The sequence below is a fragment of the Rhea pennata genome, chromosome 3, assembly GCF_028389875.1.
Source record: "Rhea pennata isolate bPtePen1 chromosome 3, bPtePen1.pri, whole genome shotgun sequence".
Classification (NCBI taxonomy): Eukaryota; Metazoa; Chordata; class Aves; order Rheiformes; family Rheidae; genus Rhea; species Rhea pennata.
This window is the reverse complement of record NC_084665.1, coordinates 70,840,569-70,860,614: the sequence shown is the minus strand read 5'-3', so window position 1 is coordinate 70,860,614 and position 20,046 is coordinate 70,840,569. Positions and strand designations below refer to the sequence as shown.

Sequence of the window (20,046 nt, the reverse complement as noted above, 5' to 3'; positions counted from 1 at the left end):
GTCTCGTAACAAAGCAGGCTACTTAAACTGAAAGATGCAATTATTTGTGCCTGAGAAATGAGAGAGGAGAGAGGAAAAACAACTGAAATTTACCGATGAAATTATCAAGCTCTTTAGAGGACTTAGGATGCTCTTTTGACATATTTACTCATTTCTAACATTCCCCCTGAATTTCCCCCCTATTGTAAAAACTTTCATTGATCTGTTATTGCATGTGAGATGGCTGTGCATTTTACCTTATTTTTTTATTTGAGAGTTTTTACCAGAGTACCTTTATGTTGCTTTTGTTCTGTGATAACATTTCAATTTTTGAGTGTTCATCTGTTCTGAACAGAATTTTGCTTTGTTTTTGTAGTTTTCCTTGTTGGGGATGAGTACTCCCTTCATCGCCAGCAAAAGGCCGGGGCAGAGCTGATATTCCCCTGGGTGGATCAATAGATCATGGGAGGGAAAGAGAATGGATGGAAGGAGCAGCCATCGCCTCTCCGGCAGGGTGAGGTCCCGCAGGGCAGATCTTACTTCCCTCTGCTGATCCTCTGCTTTCTGGCTGATCATATTTCAGTGAGGTGAGGAGAGCCCCTGCTCTTCCCACCTCCCTACATCCCATGGGTCCCACTGCCCTCACGTCCACAGGTTTAATAGTATCTCAGTACTCTATGGTAACTTGATACTTAGTATGAGCTTGGGAGGCTCAGATATGGTCTGTCATGTACACACCATAAAGTGTGTTTACCCGTCAGTACGGACAAAGTAGACTGAGGAGGAAAAATGGTTCCTCTTTGAAGTCTTAGTTTGCTATAAAGGTGATAATCGTGTGCTTTTGAAAGGTTTATTGTAAGTTTAAAAGGAGTATGGAAAAAAGCCAAGGTTGCTGATGAGCTTCTGAGGACCCATCCAAAGCAAGGGGGGTAGGGGGATGAAGATGTACTCAAATTTTCAGGAAACATGCAGTACCTTCATATAGACTGGACATCTGGACAGAGTAATTTGTTTTGATACTGTTCTTATGCTACTACCAGGTAGATTTGTGTCCTGCAGAAGACTGCAACATGCATTAACTTGCAGAGACAGCTCCTGGATAAACCGGTACTCTATTTATAAATCCAAAGTTGTAGCAGGCAAATTTTCCATTTAAAGAGTGTTGTTGCATAGTGACCATTACTGTAAGACTCTGTAGGGGCATAGAGATCAGAGAGAGCAGATTCTTTGTGGTGTACTGATTGTATTCAAAATTAATGAGTAAGAAAAAGTGCATTTTGAAGCAGCAGACTTTGATTGCTGTGGACTGGTGGTCCATATATGTGGAGAGAAAATTATGGCATGTGTTACAGGTAGAATGTAGTGTAATATATTCTCTAACTTTTCCAAATAGGTTAATCTGTTTTTAGTACATTATCTCTTTTGGTGACATGTAGCAGTTTATACCTTATGATCTTTTAATACAGAAAAAATAATGGGAACTGATTATGTCACAGAATAATTTTTCTGCTTTTTATATATGTAATTTATATGGCTTCAATTTCTTTGTTGTAGACTAAAATATTCAGTAGTAACTTCTAGTTTAAACTTAAGTCTGGAGTAGTGAAGAACGCTCAAGAAATTAAACTTGCTCTGTGCATGGGCACAGGCCATCGAGGTAGGCTGAATATATATTGGAGATTAGAAGAGGATAAAACGATCTTGGTCGGATTCTTTAGGAGCAATTAGTGCGGGACAGCATTAATTGCAGTAATTGCCAAGCAGTTCTGAAAATCACGCCTTCTGGTTTACAAATCCCTTTCTACTGCATTCTGCAAAGTTGCTATGATTCTGATGTCATAAACAAACAAAAACCTGATATTTATTTGCTTATCTAAAGATGTTTTTACATTGTTTGCAGCATTACTGAGGTCTCCTTTTGGGTGTTTTTTTAACTTCTCAGAAAATGTTTCCTACTCCACTCTTTCTCCAGGTAGCTACAATTCACCTGGAAAGCAGGTTGTTGGTCCGTCATGTTTCTCCCTCTCTATTTGTTTAATGGTTCACAACAATCAAACCTGTGTGCAGAACATAGATTACTCTTTTTTCAATACTTTAAACTTTCTAATTTCTCACTATTTAACAAAATTGTTATGAAGAGAACATTATATATTTTTCTAATTTTAGTGTTTGTCGTGGATGTTTCTGAACCTGCTTTTTATCTTCCTCTCCAAAATGCAGGTGAAACCAAGAACAGGTTTTGGTACAAACTGTTTAACATCTGGCAAAAGATTTTAATCCTTCTGGGGCTTTAAAACTTGCTACTGGTCTTTGGATTACCTCCTTTGCAGATGCCTCTCTTCTGCTGGAGAAGCTGGCTCAAGTGCATTTATTTTATTTTTATTTTTTCTTACTGTATACTAAATTGATACCACATGGCAAGCATTCACTAGTTAGTTTTACATTGCTTTGTCACTGGGTCAGCTGCATTTCTACTACCCTATAAGTGTGTATAGATGTTGTTGACATGTTGATTTATGAACTTCCTGTTTTAAAAATGTTATATGCAGGGGACTCTGCCTGGATATGAGGTACTGAACGGAAAAAGAGCATAACGGTTGGCCGCCCACCTTGCCCATTAAACTGTACATAATGGAGACCAAAGAAGAGAAGAAGGAACGAAGACAGGGCTATTTTGCTCGGTAAGATTACGGATTTTATTTCAATGCCGTTTAAAATACGAAACTCATCACTCCGCCTTATTTGTGAGGCTTTGTAATTTTTAAAGCACATATAATGCAGTAGGGGTTTTATTTTTATGAATCCAGAGAGAGCTTTCTTTGTTCCAGTCCCTAGTGTTGGAGTGGTGATTTCCTCTGAGCAACAGAGATAAATTTGAGTTATAAGTGTTACAAATGGTACAAAACTCTTCCTGGATAGTGAATTGCAAATTGCATTGAATTTGAGCTTCCAGCGTCCAGTTTCTGACAAATGTGTCTAAACATACCTAAGCACAAATGTATCTAAACGTAAAGTTTATCCAACTTGAAATTAAATCACAGATTAAGTAATATCTCACAGGAGAGTTAAGTGAGCTTAAAAAAAGTGACTGTGATAATGGGCTAAGTTGCCTACATTGTTTTTATCCATAATAAATGATGCAATCTTTCCTGTCAGTCATTTTTATCATTTGGAATTCATGGTTGGTGATTTTTTTTAAAGAAATAACTGGTGTTGATTTCTTAATAACTTGTCTTTTTTAATTTGATATTTTTGTAGTCATCTATGAGCTCTGATGTGCAAGAGAAACAAAAGCTCATTTACGCTCTATATGGGGCAAGGGTGGAAGCTTAGTATAAAAAACTTCCTTGGCTGTTTTCAAGATGAAATTCAAACATGGCTTCTGCAGCATTGAGAAGGAAAACCACATGTTCTCTCCACTCTGTATTAAGTAACTATTAATGCAACTGCACTAAAACACTAGTCTAGATGTGTTACAGACACTTAGAGAGGTAGGTGCCCACCTTGAAAAAGTAGCTGAGGAGAAAAGTTGGAGCACTTCTTTGCTGTTCAGGATATAAGGATGGTTATAGACTGAATTTTGTGTTGAAGGACATCTGTTAATTGTGGGTAACTTGCTTTTCATCCAGAAAAATGCTATTATGTTGGTGGAAAGAAATATGATTTTGTATTTGAGAAAAGAAAATAAACAATGGCACCTATAGCAGAGAAGGTATCGAGTAGGATAAAACTGAAGTAGCTAAAGAGATTGCACTAAGGAACAAGTAATTTATTGTTAAGGAAGATTTGTGCTTCAAGAGATGTCAGAGTAAGATACTTCGGTATTGAAGAGAATATTTTGATCTGCGAGTGATAATGCTTTCTAAAAGCTGTCTGCTAAACAAATTGAAACTACCTCAAAAGGCTTTCAACAAAGTGCCTCTTGACATTTTATTTAATTTATTTTTGCAGATTTTGTCTCGTCTTTGGTTAGTCCCTTCTAAAATTCACAGGGGCAGCATGTCCTATACGAGCACAGAACACTAAGTTGAGAAGACCTGAATCTAGCACTTAGGCGCTATGCGCCTCTTCCCTCTTTGCTTATATCTGTCTCCTTTATCTAGGTTGCAAGTCTTAAATGCAGTCTGTGCACTAAACAAATCTGTGTATTGTTTCTACAAGAATGCTACTGGAAACCTGCAAGTGCTGTTTTAATAGAAACTAAAATAGGTCAGAAGATACAATGCCCAGCTTACATTCATATACATTGTCTGTGTATGCAGTTAGGGACAGAAGCAGAAACAGATTTACATTTCATCGATTTTACCCTAGCATCTTAAGTCTAGCTTACTTCCTCTAGTAAACAAGTGTCCCAGCAGCTTGCAGATAGATAAATGCTTCAGCACCATACAAATGTCATACAAGTAACTGAAAGTAGTAGTAATACAAAGGGAGTTGTCCCTACTGAGTCTTCAAGCTTTTTAAAATGTAACTTTCTACTAGATTTAGGCAGAAGTTTCAAATGTAGGTGCCTGACGTTGACACACCTAGATATTTTAATTCAGTGAGTATTTTGATTTCACTGTCAATTTTGGATGTTTAGTATTTCAGATTCTGAAACACTTGTTCTGTCCTCAAGTTTGAGCACTCAGATTTCATAATTTTAGCCTTACTTAACTTATTTTATGTGCTTCTTCAGGTATCTTTGTCCTGCCAGCTTGATCTCATCCTTTTTTAAGCCAGGAGCAACCTTGGCTGATTCTCCAACACTTGCACCACTGCACTTTCATTACTACTGCTTCCATTACTGTTTTTACAATTGTGCTTTGTGAGCCTAGGATGACAAATATTTACAAAATCTAAATTTATGTACAGTAAATATTCCTATGGGACAAATACTTTTCTCCCTGTTATGGTGATCTTGTTACTTCTACCTGTGATCAAATTAAGGAGAGAAAAAAGATATTTATGCTTGTGGGAGAAGACTACTGCTTGCCATGAGGGAATGGAGAAAGGATCCCTCTCTTGGCTAGCAGAAGAGACTAAACCATGCTGCATGTCTGGAGAAAGGGGGAAAGGGCTGTGTTCCACTCTGCTGAGAAGGATTCTGCTTAGATTATATTAGAAAGGACAAAGCTTGTACACTTAGTGCTGCTGAAGTAAAATGTTTTGCAGCTAACTTGTGGGCTTTGCTCATGAAAATACATGAGTTTCAATGGAAGACTTCACATAAGGGAAAAGGTTATTATGGTATTAACAGGAACAAAGACATTAACAGAAAAATGGGCGATGAGTGCGTCTGCTGGAATTTTACTTCAAACCTATAATGGTCTGTACTACTCTTTCTCTTAAGCTCCTGCTACCAGAAACCTCAGTTTTCTGTCAGCAGAGCAAGGGAGCGTGTGGGCACCAACAGCGGGACAAGCATCTGCTTTGCTGCCCGGCTGGTATACAAAGCTGACTGACTTCCCATCAGAGGGCAGCACTTGGTCTTCAAGCTAGTGTCATTCTTGCCCCCTCTAGGAAAGCTTTGGATAGGGGTGACGCTTAGTGTCTGATGGATCATGGTAGCAATCATTCGAAAGCCTCGATTTGAGAATCCCCAAATATTTTAAGTGGTTACTATGGTAGCAGTAATCTGCTGACAAACTAGCCCCTGAATTGCTAGAGAGGAAGCAAAGTTCTCATGGGAATGACCGTCTGCGTTTTCTTCCCCCAGCTTCAGTGTTTCAACAGTTATCCTTTCGAACAACTTAAACTTCCTCTATAGGTGAGATCTCCCTAGCCGTCGCGTCTTTCCACTTGGGATCTTGCATTCTCAGTGCCTCACTTTTTTTTTCCTTTGGAGGAACAGCACTCTTCTCACAGGTCTCCACCTCACCTCCTGGGAAGTGAATCTGAAATAAACCTTCACCATCCATTTCTTTTTCTAACCAAATGCTCCTATGCCCTGCATGCCCTGTGGTAAAGGGCTTGCTTTTGCCCAAAAGGCCTGGCAACTGATTTAACTTGAAACTTTTTGAGTAAAAATGTCTACAAAACTTTTTTTTTTTTAAGACTAATTTAAATTCCTTGTGCAGATAAGATGTTACAGCTTGTGGGAGTTTAACAGGCAAGCAGTAAGAATATAACAGTTAACATGCAGGCATAAGCTTATACAAGAAGTCCTTATCTGAGACTGCTACTCCTATTTGAAGACTATTCTATATAGTTTTTTTTTTTTTTTTTTTTTTTTTTTTTTGCCTAATTCTTCAAACCTTGTTTTCAGGCTCTTCTGTTTACTTCTGTGTCATTAGCTTCAAAATGGACCAATATTACTCCAGCTCTTGCAAGGAACTCTGTCTCCTCTTGCTCTGAAGTCTGTCCTGGTGTCCAGCAAGTCAGAAAATAAATGGTACAATGTAATATAGATGTACAATGGCACATCTATGTGTATGAGCTACCCACTTACTGTTGCTTGACTGTGACATTTGGTTCCTTTTATTGTGGTTATGTTCCCCTGAACCCTGGTACAACTCGCTCTTTTCCTTTATCTGTGCTTCCTTTATCTTCCTTGTGTTTTTACAGAATGGAGAACCTCTTTGCCTCTCCCCTGTCTGTTATGTAGGTTCTCCATTGCAGCATAAATTCGGTGGTAACATTGTGTGAACTCAGGGGGATTTCAGCATGTGGATGATTTGGGATGACATTATGTAAAAGTAATTCCTGGTAAATGAAATAAAAGCTGAAACTTAAACAATCCTGATTTTTGGTGTAATGAGGAATAGTATGAAAGCAATTAATTAACAAAGTAGCTGCTACAGCTACAGTAGCAGTGCTGTCCTGTTATGCCTTCTGAAAAAGACTCTCATCATTAAAAAAAAAAGGGGGGGGGCAGAACAACCTTCCCTCCAAACTTAGTGTCCTTTTTAGTTATATATTCTAGTAATACTGATTATTTCTTGTAGAAACCTAGTTCCTTTCATGTCAGGAACGGTTTTTAAAACAAGTTTAAAATAAATAACTATTAAAAATCTAAGTAAATTTACAAAGAAATTACCAAAATAAGTGATATGTCATATAGAAAGAATTGCCTTGGATGTAAACTGATGGTCTGGTATACTGAATGTGCAGTTTAAAACTGGAATTGTTTTGCATACATAGTTCTATGATGCTGAATATATTTGGACAAGAAGTTTTTGGAGATGAGAAATCACAAGGGAAGAATTTGATGAGTAGGTTGGTGAAAGAATGACAAAATAGGCTTTTTAAAATTTTCTTTATCTCTTAACCTTCATCACTGTGAGTTAGGCAGCATTTCCCGTGCTCTCTATGATCTATTGTCACTATGTCAAGTAGCTCTGAACCACTTTCTTATCAGAGAACAACAAATAAGTAAATGCTATATTTGGAAAAAAAAAAAAAAACTTTTTTTACAAGTAGACTGAGATTCTTGCATTAAATTATTAATAACTGGGGAAAATAATGAATGCTTCTAATTTGTGGTGACCTTAATCTGAAGAAAGCTATATTGAGGTGTACATTAAAAGTAGCATTTCTTTTGAATCACATTTCTATTTTAGGTTCTTAGGAGAATTGTGAATTTTAGCTCACAGATGATATAAATGTCTGGGACATGCTCCAAAGACCAATTGAGTTGGCGGGACTTCCATTAGCTCCTGCTTTACTCAGTTGGAACCTAAAGCCAGTTGTAAAACCTGATATGCACTTCATTCTGCCTTATGATGTGAATATTTAAGGAAAATAAAGAATTTTACAATATGTTTGAATTTAATTTAGATTCATGGTGTTGATATTTAAACTTACCTTCATACAATTTAAGATTTGTATATTAAACCTTAGATTTAAAAAGATAGAGATCAGTGTTAAGTATAGTTATCATTTATTTGACACTAGTATTTTATTTGCAAATTTTTCCTACCTATTTGCTTTTTTGCTACCAAAAAGAAATACAAGAAACAATAGAACAAATTGTATGCAATGTTCTGCTAACATTAGTTGTTTACAACCTAACCTTAGCTTTACTTTTAAACATTAACAGCCCATTACAGTAGGAATGATTATAGTTACTGAGTTGTAAACAGCTAGAGTCTGGAAAGACTAGCTGGGGAAAGAATCATATGTACTTTTCATGTTCTTATAGTCCTCCCTTAGTAGTTTTTTGTTTTTTGGCTACCATTGCAGATGAGATGCTGAGCTGCATGGTCTGATACAGTATAGTCACTCCGTAGATCATTTTTTTGCATATTACAAATCAACAGGTTTATAAGCTTCCCAAAGAACTTTGGATTTTTTCTCTCTTTTTTTATTCTCATATTCAGTATTTCTGTACTTTATATTTTCATTCCTGTGGTTGTTAAGACAGAGGAAAATGGTGAAATGAGAAGAACATAGTGGGCATGGAGAGGGAAAGGGAGAGAAGGGAGGATATCAGTGCCACCTAGGAAGAAGGGAAGCCGAGGTATGAAATAAATGCACAAACATACTTTTCTTGACAGCATGCCCATTCATGAGACTTTATCATAGGCTTTTCTGTTAGAGATCTTTTTTTGTTGGCCGAACTTACTATATCGACGCAACACTCTTCAGAGTAACTCAGAAGTAACTCAGGTTACTTCTCCAGCAATCATCTCCTTGCCGTTGTTACTGCTTTGCTGAGACAGAGTTGATATTTATTCAGCTTTCCATTAGCACTCTCTATTTATTTTTGCTTTTAGAAGGAAAAGTTTCCAAGCATTGTTTTTAAAACAAACCATTGTGGAGGTTTATCTTGGGTGTGAGGAATATTCAGGCCAAGATCCTAGAGATGCTTAAAATTTATAAGTGACTCTAGGAAATAACTCTTTGTTTCAGCTCATCTGTATAAGGGAAATTTCTTAGTTCTGCTTCCAGACAGAAAAACATTACCTCAGAATCCTGTTATTGAAACTAAAAATCATATTATATTTTACTCCCATTGTTTTGACCAATAACATATTTGCCAGAGGCATTCCATTTTCTAAGAAATAGCTGAAGATACCACATCTTCAGATTTATAGGGTGCAAAACAATGTTTGCCCTGTGTTTTAGGGGTGCAGGTGTGTGTGATGAGGGATAGTGATTTTATATGTTGGATATTGAGAAAAGTTATAAAATATTTTCCAGGTCACACACTATTGTGATTAGGCTTCTAATTACTTCAGAGAGGGGTTTCAGTATTTTTAGCAGACTTTCCACCTGCTGCTATATAGGTTAGTATTTCTTTTTCTTTCTTTTTCTTTTTTATTTTTTTTTTGTAACAGTTTTAGTTTTGAGATGCTAAAGAACATACAGAATTTCTCATACAGCAGCATAAGACGTTTGTGAGCAGGCCTTTGCAAAGTTAGTGAGATCCTTGCTTGAGAGCTATTTGCTGTTATTGCTCATGTACTCTTGATTATATTTAAAATATTGAGGTTTTATTGTACTTGTAAACTTGAAAAGTGAGAGGGGGGAAAAAAACCTGTTTTTTCTGAAGTGTTGTAAAACATGACAGTTCACAGGGGAAAGATATGTTGAAAAACTGCTTATCCGTTTCCTCATTTCACATTGCTGTTGCTTTCTGAATTCTGAGGATTTTATGTTGGCAGTCTTGTAATTTTGTGATGCATGGTAGTGTCTGTGGAAAAAAACTGCCTGTATTATCGTCCTCCACTTGGCCCATGAGTCACTGAATTATACCCAACCTATTTCCCTTTGGAAGGTTAAGCAGCAAAGTGATTTGTGCAGTTTTGGTTCTTTGTGATACTTCTCTTTCTCAAAAGCAGTAAAGTAATTTAAGACTACAGAAGAATTTTGTTGGGGGTAATAGGTATCAAAAGTATCTAATTGGACCCTGCATCTTTCTTCTGGGTTTTTAGAAATTCTCCAGTACTGGAGGAAATACTATTTGTGGAGACTAAAAAAAAAAAAAAGCTTACATAAGACTGGAAATGCTGTTTGGCTCCTCACTTGTTCACTTGTTTGCTGCTTTTCCACTACACACAAAGGGAGATTGGGTAGCAGAGTTGGTTCTGTATAAACTTTATTGTGTTTTCATATTTCAGAAGAAGAAGAAAGGAAAAGCTTCACAAAGTTTTTGATTTCTTGTAATACTATGTAACAGAACATACAGAGAAAAGATTCTGCTTTTTTATTCTTAAAATCGTAAATTGTGAATCAATTTACCTGCAATTTCAGAATTTTTACTAATTTTCTTACTAAATACATATTGGCTGGTTTGTTAGTCAGCAAGCGTTCAATGACATTTGCTTTTCCCAAAGGGACCTTATGGGTGTCTCTCTTATCAGCCTTCAGAAAGAAACTGTTTTTTAAAAAAGCAGCTTTTTTAAAAAAAGGGCATAAATAGTAGTATGATATACCTTTTGATGTAGAAGTCTGCGCAGTTTTGATAAGAGTTGCTATTAGCACAGCCCTAATGTAATTTGTCTTGGTCTCCTTCGTTGCGCGCAGTGCCTGCAGCTGGCTCTGCAGGGCCTGGAGAGGTGTCCTGGAGGTTTCTGCTGTACATAGTGCGATTTACCTTTTTGTTTAAAGATGTTGTGTTTTACAGGCTTTCAAGGTTTGGGGGCTTCAAAAGATGGCTTTCCAGATAGCTCAGATTTAGATTATTTGCTGTTGTCTGGGGAACTGATATGATTACCTTTTTAAATTGTACTTTTTCTTTAGTATCTGCTTGTATGGTCTTGTCTTTGGAAGGACTTTTCTTGTCCTTTCCTGTCCTTTGCCTCCCAGAGGTGTGCTCTTTAGGACTGCGCTTAGTCCTGGTGAAGTATTTTAAAATTAAACCTAACTACCAGCTGTTGGGAATTTTAGCACTAAGACCTGGCAGGTGCACGGTTCCCCCCATCACTTTGCAGCAATGCTGGGAGCCGGCTGCTCCTGAAGGAGGTGGTGCTGCTCTCCGGCTCGTGCCCTTCCTGCTTTGGGAAATTGCAGTTGTGAATCAAGAATTTGGTCTCCTGTTTTTTTTTTTTTTTTTTTTTTTTTTTTTTTTTTTTGGCACGATTGCTGGGTTGTCGAGTGAGATTGTATTTCCAGTAAGGGCACTGTGTGTTTAAAGGGAAGGATGAGGTGTTTCTAATGAACGATATCCGCAGGAATGCGCCTTTGGGGAGAAGCGGTTTCCCCTCCCCGGCTCAGGGGCCAGTGGAGCTTGTATAGCTAACTTGGGCTGCAGGTAAGAAATGTAGTTCTTGCAGCAAAGACACTGTCTGCTTTCACCATATGCCACTGGGCATCAGGTCCCCCCTCCTGCCTTCCTTGCCCCTCGGGAAATCTGGCTTTTTGCCCTTTCCTGGGGCTTCAGAGGACTGGTCACCATGTAAGAGCCTGTGCTGCTATTCCTGATGGCATCTGGTTCTCTGCGGCGCCAAGCTGGTATGTTCTTGTGCCCTCAGCATTAATCCAGCTCCCAGGTTTGATTCAGAAGGATTTTTTTTCACCTTCCTGTAGTCAGATTGCTAGGAACTACAGTGGTGGGGTGGGGGTGCTTTTTTTTTGTGTGTGTGTGTGGCTTTTTTGGTCACTGTAAATGTTTTTCCAACCCCCTCCCCCTTGTAGCCTGAGGCAAGATCCATTTCCTAGGATCATCTGAAATTTAAGCATGTATCTTAACTCTGTGTTGGTACTCCACCAAGGTCTGCGTGTTTTTTTTTTTTTTTTTTTCTTTTTCCCCTTGTTGATTTACGTGGGAGAAAATCTCAGGGAGAGCAGCAGAGTTGGTTAGGAATTTGGGGGAAGGAGCATTTGTCCTTATGCTGCAAAACCTTTGTAATGTAGATGAGTCATAAATCACCTAGTAGTTCTCAGAGTGCCTTAATGCACTGAGTGTTTTGCTGTCAGACAGCAGCCTCTTCGGCGCAGAGAATGTGTCTTGCATAGCACTTAGTCTACTGATAACAACTACTAGTTTTTACTATGATTTTTTTTTAGAGGGATTGTATTCCCCCCCCTTCTTTTTCTTTTTCCCAGTAGGCTTAAATTTAGGATGTAGCCAGCTGCAGGTAGACTTATTTTTTTGAGTGTTTTTGGCACAACAGTGCATTTCTGTCGGGTGCTGCATTTTTGTTTTTAATGCTTCTATAAATACTTGGCTTTGAGTTGTTAATCACACATTTCAATCAAAATTAAAAAGAAAAACTCCTTAAGTAGAAGATCTGTGTTGCACATCTGTTAAAAAAAAAAGAAAAAAAAAAAGAAAAAAAAAAAAAAGAAAGAAAGAAAAAAAGACTGTTTTTTTCCACCTGGACCACAATGGATGATGCATATAGCAGCTCTGTTTGCCTAAGGCTGAGAAGGGCTTTTTGTTACTACAGAAGAGTTTCATACTACAAATGCTGCCACCACCCCTCCTTTTTTTTTTTTTTTTTTTTTTTTTTTTTTTTTTGACAGTTCTGCAGGGTGCCTTAAAATTGCACAGCGTGGCTCTGCTCCTGTGAGCTGATACATTCGAGTGATTTCATGGAGATGAAGAGTCCTGTTGTTAACTCGGTAGGATGCTGTGAGGTGCTTGTGCGGACAGATCTGCCGCAGGGGTGGTGGGAGCTGATCCGGGGCACCGCTGTGAGCCCAAACGCCTTTGCCTCGGAGCAGAGCGGGCAGCAGCTCCCTTACCCGCCTGGCGACCACCCAACATGCCAGAGAGCTTTCGCTCGTGAAGAAGGCCATGAAGAAGGGAGGGCTGGAGGCAGGATGTCCGCCTGTCCCTACCAGCCCTGTCCGGTGGGACGCCGCTGTCCTGGTGGGCCTGCTGCCCTGCGGGGAGGAGGCAGCACTGGCCCCGCCGTGCCGCCCTGCGGGGTTGAGGAGAAGGGGCTGCCTTATCGCGTCCAAGAGCACTTTGACTTTCTGTTTTCGTGAGCCTGTTGTTTTAGTTCTGCTGGAAGCGTGGTTGGTCCTTCTGGGCTTGCGGCGTTTGAGCCCAGAGACTGCGGAAGTGGAGCAGAGCCGCTCACGTGCTCCTTCCCCCACCCCACACACCTTTTCCCTCTGTGCTTAAAATGGTCAAGAGCCATTTTCACTTTTGTTCCCCCTCTTGGTAACTGCCTCTTCCCACCAGAAGGATTTTGAGAGTGTTTTAAAGTTTCAGTTAAAGGGTTAATGAAAAAAAATCCAACCTACTTTTCAGCTAAAAATTAAAGCACAAATACTTCAATGTTGTGATATAAAAACCAAAGAAAAATGACAAGGGTTAAGTGTATTGTGCATCATGTCTTGTCTTTTGCAAGTGTAAATGTAATGGCAGACCTATTCCCCTGGTGAAACAGTACGGTTATTGAACAGTGTCAACATTGTGCTGGGTACTCATTTCAAGGTACGGTATCCATATGACAGATTGTGCTGGTATATGTAAAACTGCCCATGGGGACAACCCCGGCCTTGCCTTTATGGTTAATGATCTTTGTCTCTAAAAGGTGTTGCCGTATTATTTTATATAGAAGCACTGATGCAAACACCCCCTCTGAGGGGGGTTATCATTCGTACTTATGAAATACCTGTTTTATGAAGCAATATCATTCATATTTCAAACACTGAAACTACTGTGAAGATTCCTGTTTTTTCTGCCCATTATCAGCATTTTGCTGGGTGCTTCTTTGAACTTTAAACTGGGTAACTGAGGACCTTCAGGGCACTTGCACATTTCCTCCGACGTGCCCAGTGAGTGCCAGTTGATTGGAAGCCAGGTAAACTGCTCAACCTGTTAAATGAGCTTCAAGTTGTTTGGGGACGATGAACGTGAAAATAGAATGGAGATGCACAGTGGACAGGTTGAGATTTGAAATACTTCACTCTGAAATACTTTAAGTAATACTTTTTTTTCCATTTGCGATATGGTGCTTCTTGCTTTCAATGTATTAATGTCCAGATGAGTTTACAATATTTTTGTAAGTATGTGTACAGCAGCTCTTATGTTATATATTCCAGATGTGATTAACAGGATCCCTAAGAAATATATTTCACCCCTGTAAAGGTGGTATTTGAATACTTCTGGCAGCATCCTGGAAGTCAGCATTTAAAACCATCAGTCTGCATTCCCGTTCAGTGCTTTTTTTCATTCTAGTACACTGTTTATACAAAAACCTGCATGTTTTACTTGATAAAATTCTCTTAAAATACTTTCCTTTATCTAATATTAAATCTTTATTTTCATACTATACAGGATGGAGCAGTGATGTAGATAGTCTTGGCATTTAAAAGTTAATTTTTAAAGTAGATTTTTAAATAAAAGCAAAATTTAATGCAAAGACAAGTACTTTAAGTCCCAGCCCCCTCCTCCTCAAGACACCCTTTTTATTGCTCATTGCAGTAAAAATAATTAGAACTTTTGACTACTTCTGCTAGTGGCTCCTTGACCATGGTTACTTTCTGATCCCCCTTCACCTTGCTGATCAGTAGAGATAACAGATGACTTCATTTGTCAAGTAGGGTCAACTTCAGCAATAAAATAAAAGAAAAAGAAAAAGAAAAAAAAAAAAAAGAATGAAAGAAAAAATTCTTCTCTTCCCCGTTACAGTCAGGAGGAGCAGTGTCACTGCTTTCTGCAGCAAGCAAAGCTGCATGTCTCCAAGCCCTCACAGCCCAACCACCGATGACAGTTCGCTTTCATTGAAGTGTCTTTTCTGGATGAGCTGGAAGAAGCTGCCACAACCACTTGAGTATTCCTGTCCAGAGGTCTGTTGGACATGATATAGTCTGTGTCTGGTTTGGCTTTCTGGTTTCCTGTTTTTGTTGGTTACACGAGAGCAAGCAAGACTATAATTTGACAAGCCTTTTTGGTCTGGGCAAAGTGCCTTTAAACTGGCATGACTGCCTAAAGGAGCACATCCCCTCTTTTGGCCTTTTTGTTTGTGTTGAAACAAATGTTAGCACAGCTGAGCTAGATTAGAGAATCTGATGTGGAAGTGATTTTTTTTTTTAATTATTTATGTATCAACATTTTTGCTTGGTTACCTTTAACTTAAATATTTTCCCATCTCTGGTCCTTGTGCTGCTGCAACAAATACTCATGTGTGAGAGTGAGAAGAAGTTAGAGGCAGGAACAGCAGTGGGCAGAGAGGCTTCTTCTTTTCTGACCAAACTTAAAATGTTTTTTGAACTACAAAATTTGAGCTGAATCTCCTCTACCTTTAATAGCACTGTGCTCATCCTGAACCGTAGGGGTTTGCTGTGGCTTTCACCCATATCATGTTCTCTCTCTGACAGTGGCCAGTCAGGGATACTTAAGAGAAAACACTGGGCAGGGGGAGGAAAAAAAAAGAGGAAAAAATAGGTTTGTGTGCATACAGGCACATGCCTGCAGGTAGACATTGGCTTGCAGCAGTCTGCAGCACCTCCCAAGTCCTTACCATCACTGAGGTCTTAGCCCTTCATAGACACTGCCATGATGAGTTTTTGCAGTAGCTTTTTGTCCCTGTTTACATCTTTGGCATACACGACGTGCCTGAGCAATTTATTTTTAGCTGCTTTTCACTTTATCAGGCAGTAGTTCTTAAAACATCTTAATGATGTGACCTTGATACTTCTGTTAGATACTGAAATATCATTCCCTCTTTCGTTTGTTTTTTCCTTTCCTGGAGGTGGATTACAGATACGTTACCACTGGGTGATGTATATCTCGGCTGGGCTCTTTTTCTCTTAGACTTTGCTTTTATTGACCATTGATTTTCATCTGCTGTTTTATTGCTTCGTTGTAAATGTTTATTGTCATTTTAGTCACTTGGCAATACATTTCTCTCCAGCTGTTTTCTAGCAGGTTAATCAAAACTGAATCTAGAATCTACATCACCAGGAAAATTTGGCGCCTAGGTGATCAGAGAGAGTAGGTGAATAGAAGCGGCTGTGTTGAACAGCACACATCCTCATAGGTTTGCTTGTATCCTATCATCATGTATCTTTTGGGAAATTCTTCATTTTTATCCTTTTATTTCCCTATTTTAATCAGTTATTAATCGTGAAAGCACCTTCATTTTAAATTAAGTTGACTTTCCATGTGAGAGAGCATTTAATTGAGGGAGGGAGGGTTTTATCAAAACTTTGAGGGGAAATTGGAAGGTATTTCAGTCAGCCTGATTACCATGTGCTTATTGACTTCATCAAACAATTTTATTTATTTTTTAAGGTACGACTTTTCTGTGCAGAAACTGTGCAGCTTTCCTGTAGTTCTACTTACCTATATAACTGCAGTTCTTTTTTTTTTTTTTTCTTCCTTCAACAAGCTGATGTCAGCTTAAATGGTAGTTCAATGCACTGGCAATTGAGTACAAGCAAATTGCTGGAGGTACGCGAGCACCAGCTGGAGATGGAGAGTTGGGGCCGTTCCTCCCTGCTGAAAGGGTCTGAGTGAAGGGAAAATGGCTTGCTGAGCCAGCTTAGGAGGAATTTGTTGCCTGTGTAGGAGCAATTGGAGATGATTAACAAACACCACTGTAGAAGTATTTGGCATTGTTAGCGAAGGCGAAGAGGAGGAACAGGATGGGAATGTGGCAAGAGTCAAGTTTGTATTTGTGGAAAGATAGATTTGTGGTGTGCATTTAATTGAGCAAGTCTGTGAAGTCAATTGAAGGCAAAGTTAAAGGCACAATTCTTGAGGAATTTCTTCATTTTACCTTCTGGCTAAAGTTGTTCTTTGAGAACCTGCAGTAGCTGGAGTTATTTAAAAATATTTTTTTAAAAACAATAATTTAAATAGACATGTAAATCAAAGTAAAACAAGTTTCCAAAATCCTTTCCACACGGAAAGGATTTTATTAAACTGCTGTCATAGTAATGCAGTGTTAAATACATAGTAACCTGTTTTCCTAAGCAAACAGAAAAGATGAGGATATTTTGTCTTTGAAACAGAAAGTTTATTAAGATGTGTGGGTGCATCATATACCTAAATTTAAGAAAATAAAAACTTTTGGGGAGCTGAAAGTATCAGAAGACTGGGAAGAATTACACATTTTCATTTAGTCTAAGTTTTTTTTTCATCGGGTTTCATCAGAGGTACAGTGTTTTTAAAATTCTAGAGCAGCTTTGCTGCAAATCCTTTCCTATACATTGCAGATGGTGAAACAGAGGTAGACTGATCTGAGTTATTGTAAGTTAATGGTAGTATCAGTAGCAGAATGGGCATACCCTGATTGTAGAGCGCTTTATCCTCTGGAGCATGCCACATCTCTTGAGCACTGCTGATGGCTGACCGTGTGTGAAACCTGGAGCTGCTACTTGTTGTAAATTAGTAATGCAAGTTTAGGTGAAACATTGAAGTTTCCAGCTTTGATCCATGCTACTAATATCAAAGGTTTCTGTAGTTGCTGTGTATCATCATCTTGAATAGCAGGCAGAATATGACCACAATATGGACAAATATGTATGTCAAAAACCATGCACGTTGTCCTTAATAGCTACTTCAGAATTACTTTTTTTTGTAGCTTTTTAATTTTCCCTGCAGTTAATTATTTATCCAGCATAAAAAATGCATGCCCTCCCGTATTTTTGCCTTAGTAGTCTGTTTTAATAGTAAACATGGTCTTGTGGCTTGCTTGTTTCCGAAACAGGACCAACCTGAAATGGTTGGTGTCTGATGGAGGGTGCTTTCTTGCAGGATGGCTGCTGTTTGTATTTATGAAAATTGCTCACTGAAGATGAGTTGCTTTTTATCCTTTTCTGCTGTGAAGTCAAAGTAGCTGCACCAAGGAAGTCATGAGCAAGGCGTGATGCTCTCGCAAGCAGTCAGACTGTCTTTGGCTTTGCAAGCAGTAATGAAGTATTTTGCCTGGGATCACTTACTCATCAGATTACATCAGATCGGATGAGAGTGCAGCTGTGCTCAGAGCAGGCTGAGCTGTGCTGGCACTGAGCTGGGTGAAGGGGAGATGGATGATCTGTGTAGGTCAGAATAGAATAGCTGCTAGGATCAGACCAGTAAGTTCCTAATACTGTGGGTTTTTTTTTTTTTTTTTTTTTTTTTTGTTTGTTTGTTTACTATAATGTGTCTGTACCTAGTTTTTGAACATGATTCTGGTTTATTTAGCATTTCTGCATGGATATAGGGCACAAAGACTGGATGAAACTATGATGTATTACACTGAGTGAATAAATGAAAAACTAAGATAAAACAGTTATTTCTGAATTAAATAATTGGACTTTAAGTAATTCTGTATATAAGGTAAATTAACAGGACTCTTCCATGGGGACAAAACACGCCAAGATGTTTGAAATGATTTAAAGTTTTTTATTTAATTATTTTATTTAATTATTATTATTTTATAGTTTTAGCTAATCTTAATGCATGCATGCATGCATATATAATGCATTTTAAAAGACTGCCTTTGTGCAGCATGGTGTGTTTGTGCTCTCCAGGATGTTATGCTGATTGTATGCCAGATGTCAAGGCAAATTTTAGAGGATGCACATTGCAGAAAATTTCCCAAAGGAAAACTGTGTCAACTTGAAGATAAAATGAAGATTTCTGCTCCCTGCCTCCTTTTTATGTATTCTTTGGAGGGCCACTTTGTTAGATGCTTTTGTTTTTAAATACACAGAGTACAGACAACTATTTCTGATATTTTTAATCTAATAATCTATCATAAAAATCAAGCTTTGTCTTAAGATGTGAACCTGGTGTTCTTTGTCTTTAAATGAGTGTCTGCCAAATACGTTCTTACTCAGTTGTTTGCTATGCATTTGACTGCTAATCAAAACAAAATATTTATTGAAAAAACATGTTTTATTATCAGATCTCTATTTCTTTATTTTCTCAGATGCATCAGTTCCCCAATTGTTTAGTCTTTTAGTGGAAGTTGGGTAGAGAAGATTGCTTCTCCTGTGTGTGATAAGTTTTGTGTTTACACTAACCCCATATCTCTTTTTAGAGTTACAGGAAATTCAGGCTGTCTTATTCATCTAAAAACGTATATTTATTTGCCTTTTATAGGTCAGTTAGACTTGGTCTGAGAGATGAACTAGGTCATTTCTCAAAATATTTCCTAGCTCTTTTCCTGTAAGTCAGTAGCTGGACTTTTTTCTTTTCTTTTTTTTTTTTCTTTTTTTCTTTTCTTTCTTTCTTTTTTCATTTTTTTTTGAGAGAGGGTCAGCTGCAAGTTACTTTTTAAAAAGCACTGATATTTAATATTTTTATCTGCTTTGTGTAAAATAATGCTCATTTCAGATCAGTAGTCTTTAATAAGTAGTATGAGAATGCTCTTAGCATTGCAAAATGTTTCTATTTCCCTGTTACTTCTATAGGGTAGATCCTAGCAAAATCTCTCACAGAGTTCAGAAAAACCAGTTTCCATGACTTTTATGGGATTTAGTGGTCAGGCTCCCATGTTGTCCATCATTCACAGTAAGAGGCTGAGGACTTTACTAGAAAACTATGTATTAGGACAGACTTAGAAAATAAAATACCAATTGCGGCTCAGAAAACACTTTGAGGAGCAGTAAAAAGAGGTCTCTAAATAAATACGGAAAAAACATTTTGCCTGTCAGAACCAAATAGCTTGAGAGACTTTGTCGTGTTTAAAAGAAGTTACAGTTGTGTAAGACTCTTTGCTTATTCAGAAAACAGAATGTTTTTGCAGATAAGCTATTTGTTTCTCTTGCCCTCCCTTTTTCTTTCGCCTTCCCCAGCAGCCTTCCCAGTGAAACACACCATATGCATTAGCTGCGATACTGCAAAACAAACATCTCTTCTGCAGTAACAGCTTGTCCATTCGCTGAAAAAGAAATATATTGTTTGGTTTTAAAGGCTGCTGTAATTGCAAAATTAGTGCTGTAGTTAAATTTAGGTGGTGGTGGTTTATCCTTCAGCTCACTTTTGCTCTTCTAATCATTACGACAAAACTGATTTTTAGTTTTATTCGGGGAGATTGCCTTTTAAAACTGAACTAAAGCAGTAGAAGTCTTCCAGTGATGTTGAAAAAGGAAATATTTTTACAAATGGTTTGGTTAAATAGATCTTTCATGGCAATTCATACTGTGAAGGGTGAGGATTACCAGAGGTTTGGGAGCAAATCAGATGAGACATTTGACTCGCTCTTCAGAAGGGGCTTTCTGAATGGCTTCTGTTCTTCAGAAGATGAGAGA

At 38.2% G+C, this 20,046-nt stretch overlaps 1 protein-coding gene across 9 annotated transcripts in view; it reads left to right on the top strand.

Annotated features, from left to right (window-relative positions):
• NCOA7 (nuclear receptor coactivator 7) overlaps nt 1-20,046 on the top strand; it is a 96,976-nt gene that overhangs the window by 24,785 nt on the left and 52,145 nt on the right. For 7 of the 9 annotated variants that reach the window (XM_062572587.1, XM_062572591.1, XM_062572586.1 and 4 more), the window contains one exon: nt 2,529-2,660. The exons of 1 other annotated variant lie outside the window; for it this stretch is intronic. In XM_062572587.1, coding sequence (XP_062428571.1) covers nt 2,611-2,660 — 50 coding nt within the window. In that variant the 5' untranslated portion in view covers nt 2,529-2,610. Of the gene's footprint in view, nt 1-432; nt 494-2,528; nt 2,661-20,046 lie in introns of those variants that run through there. One more of the 9 variants, XM_062572588.1, reaches the window with a different exon arrangement.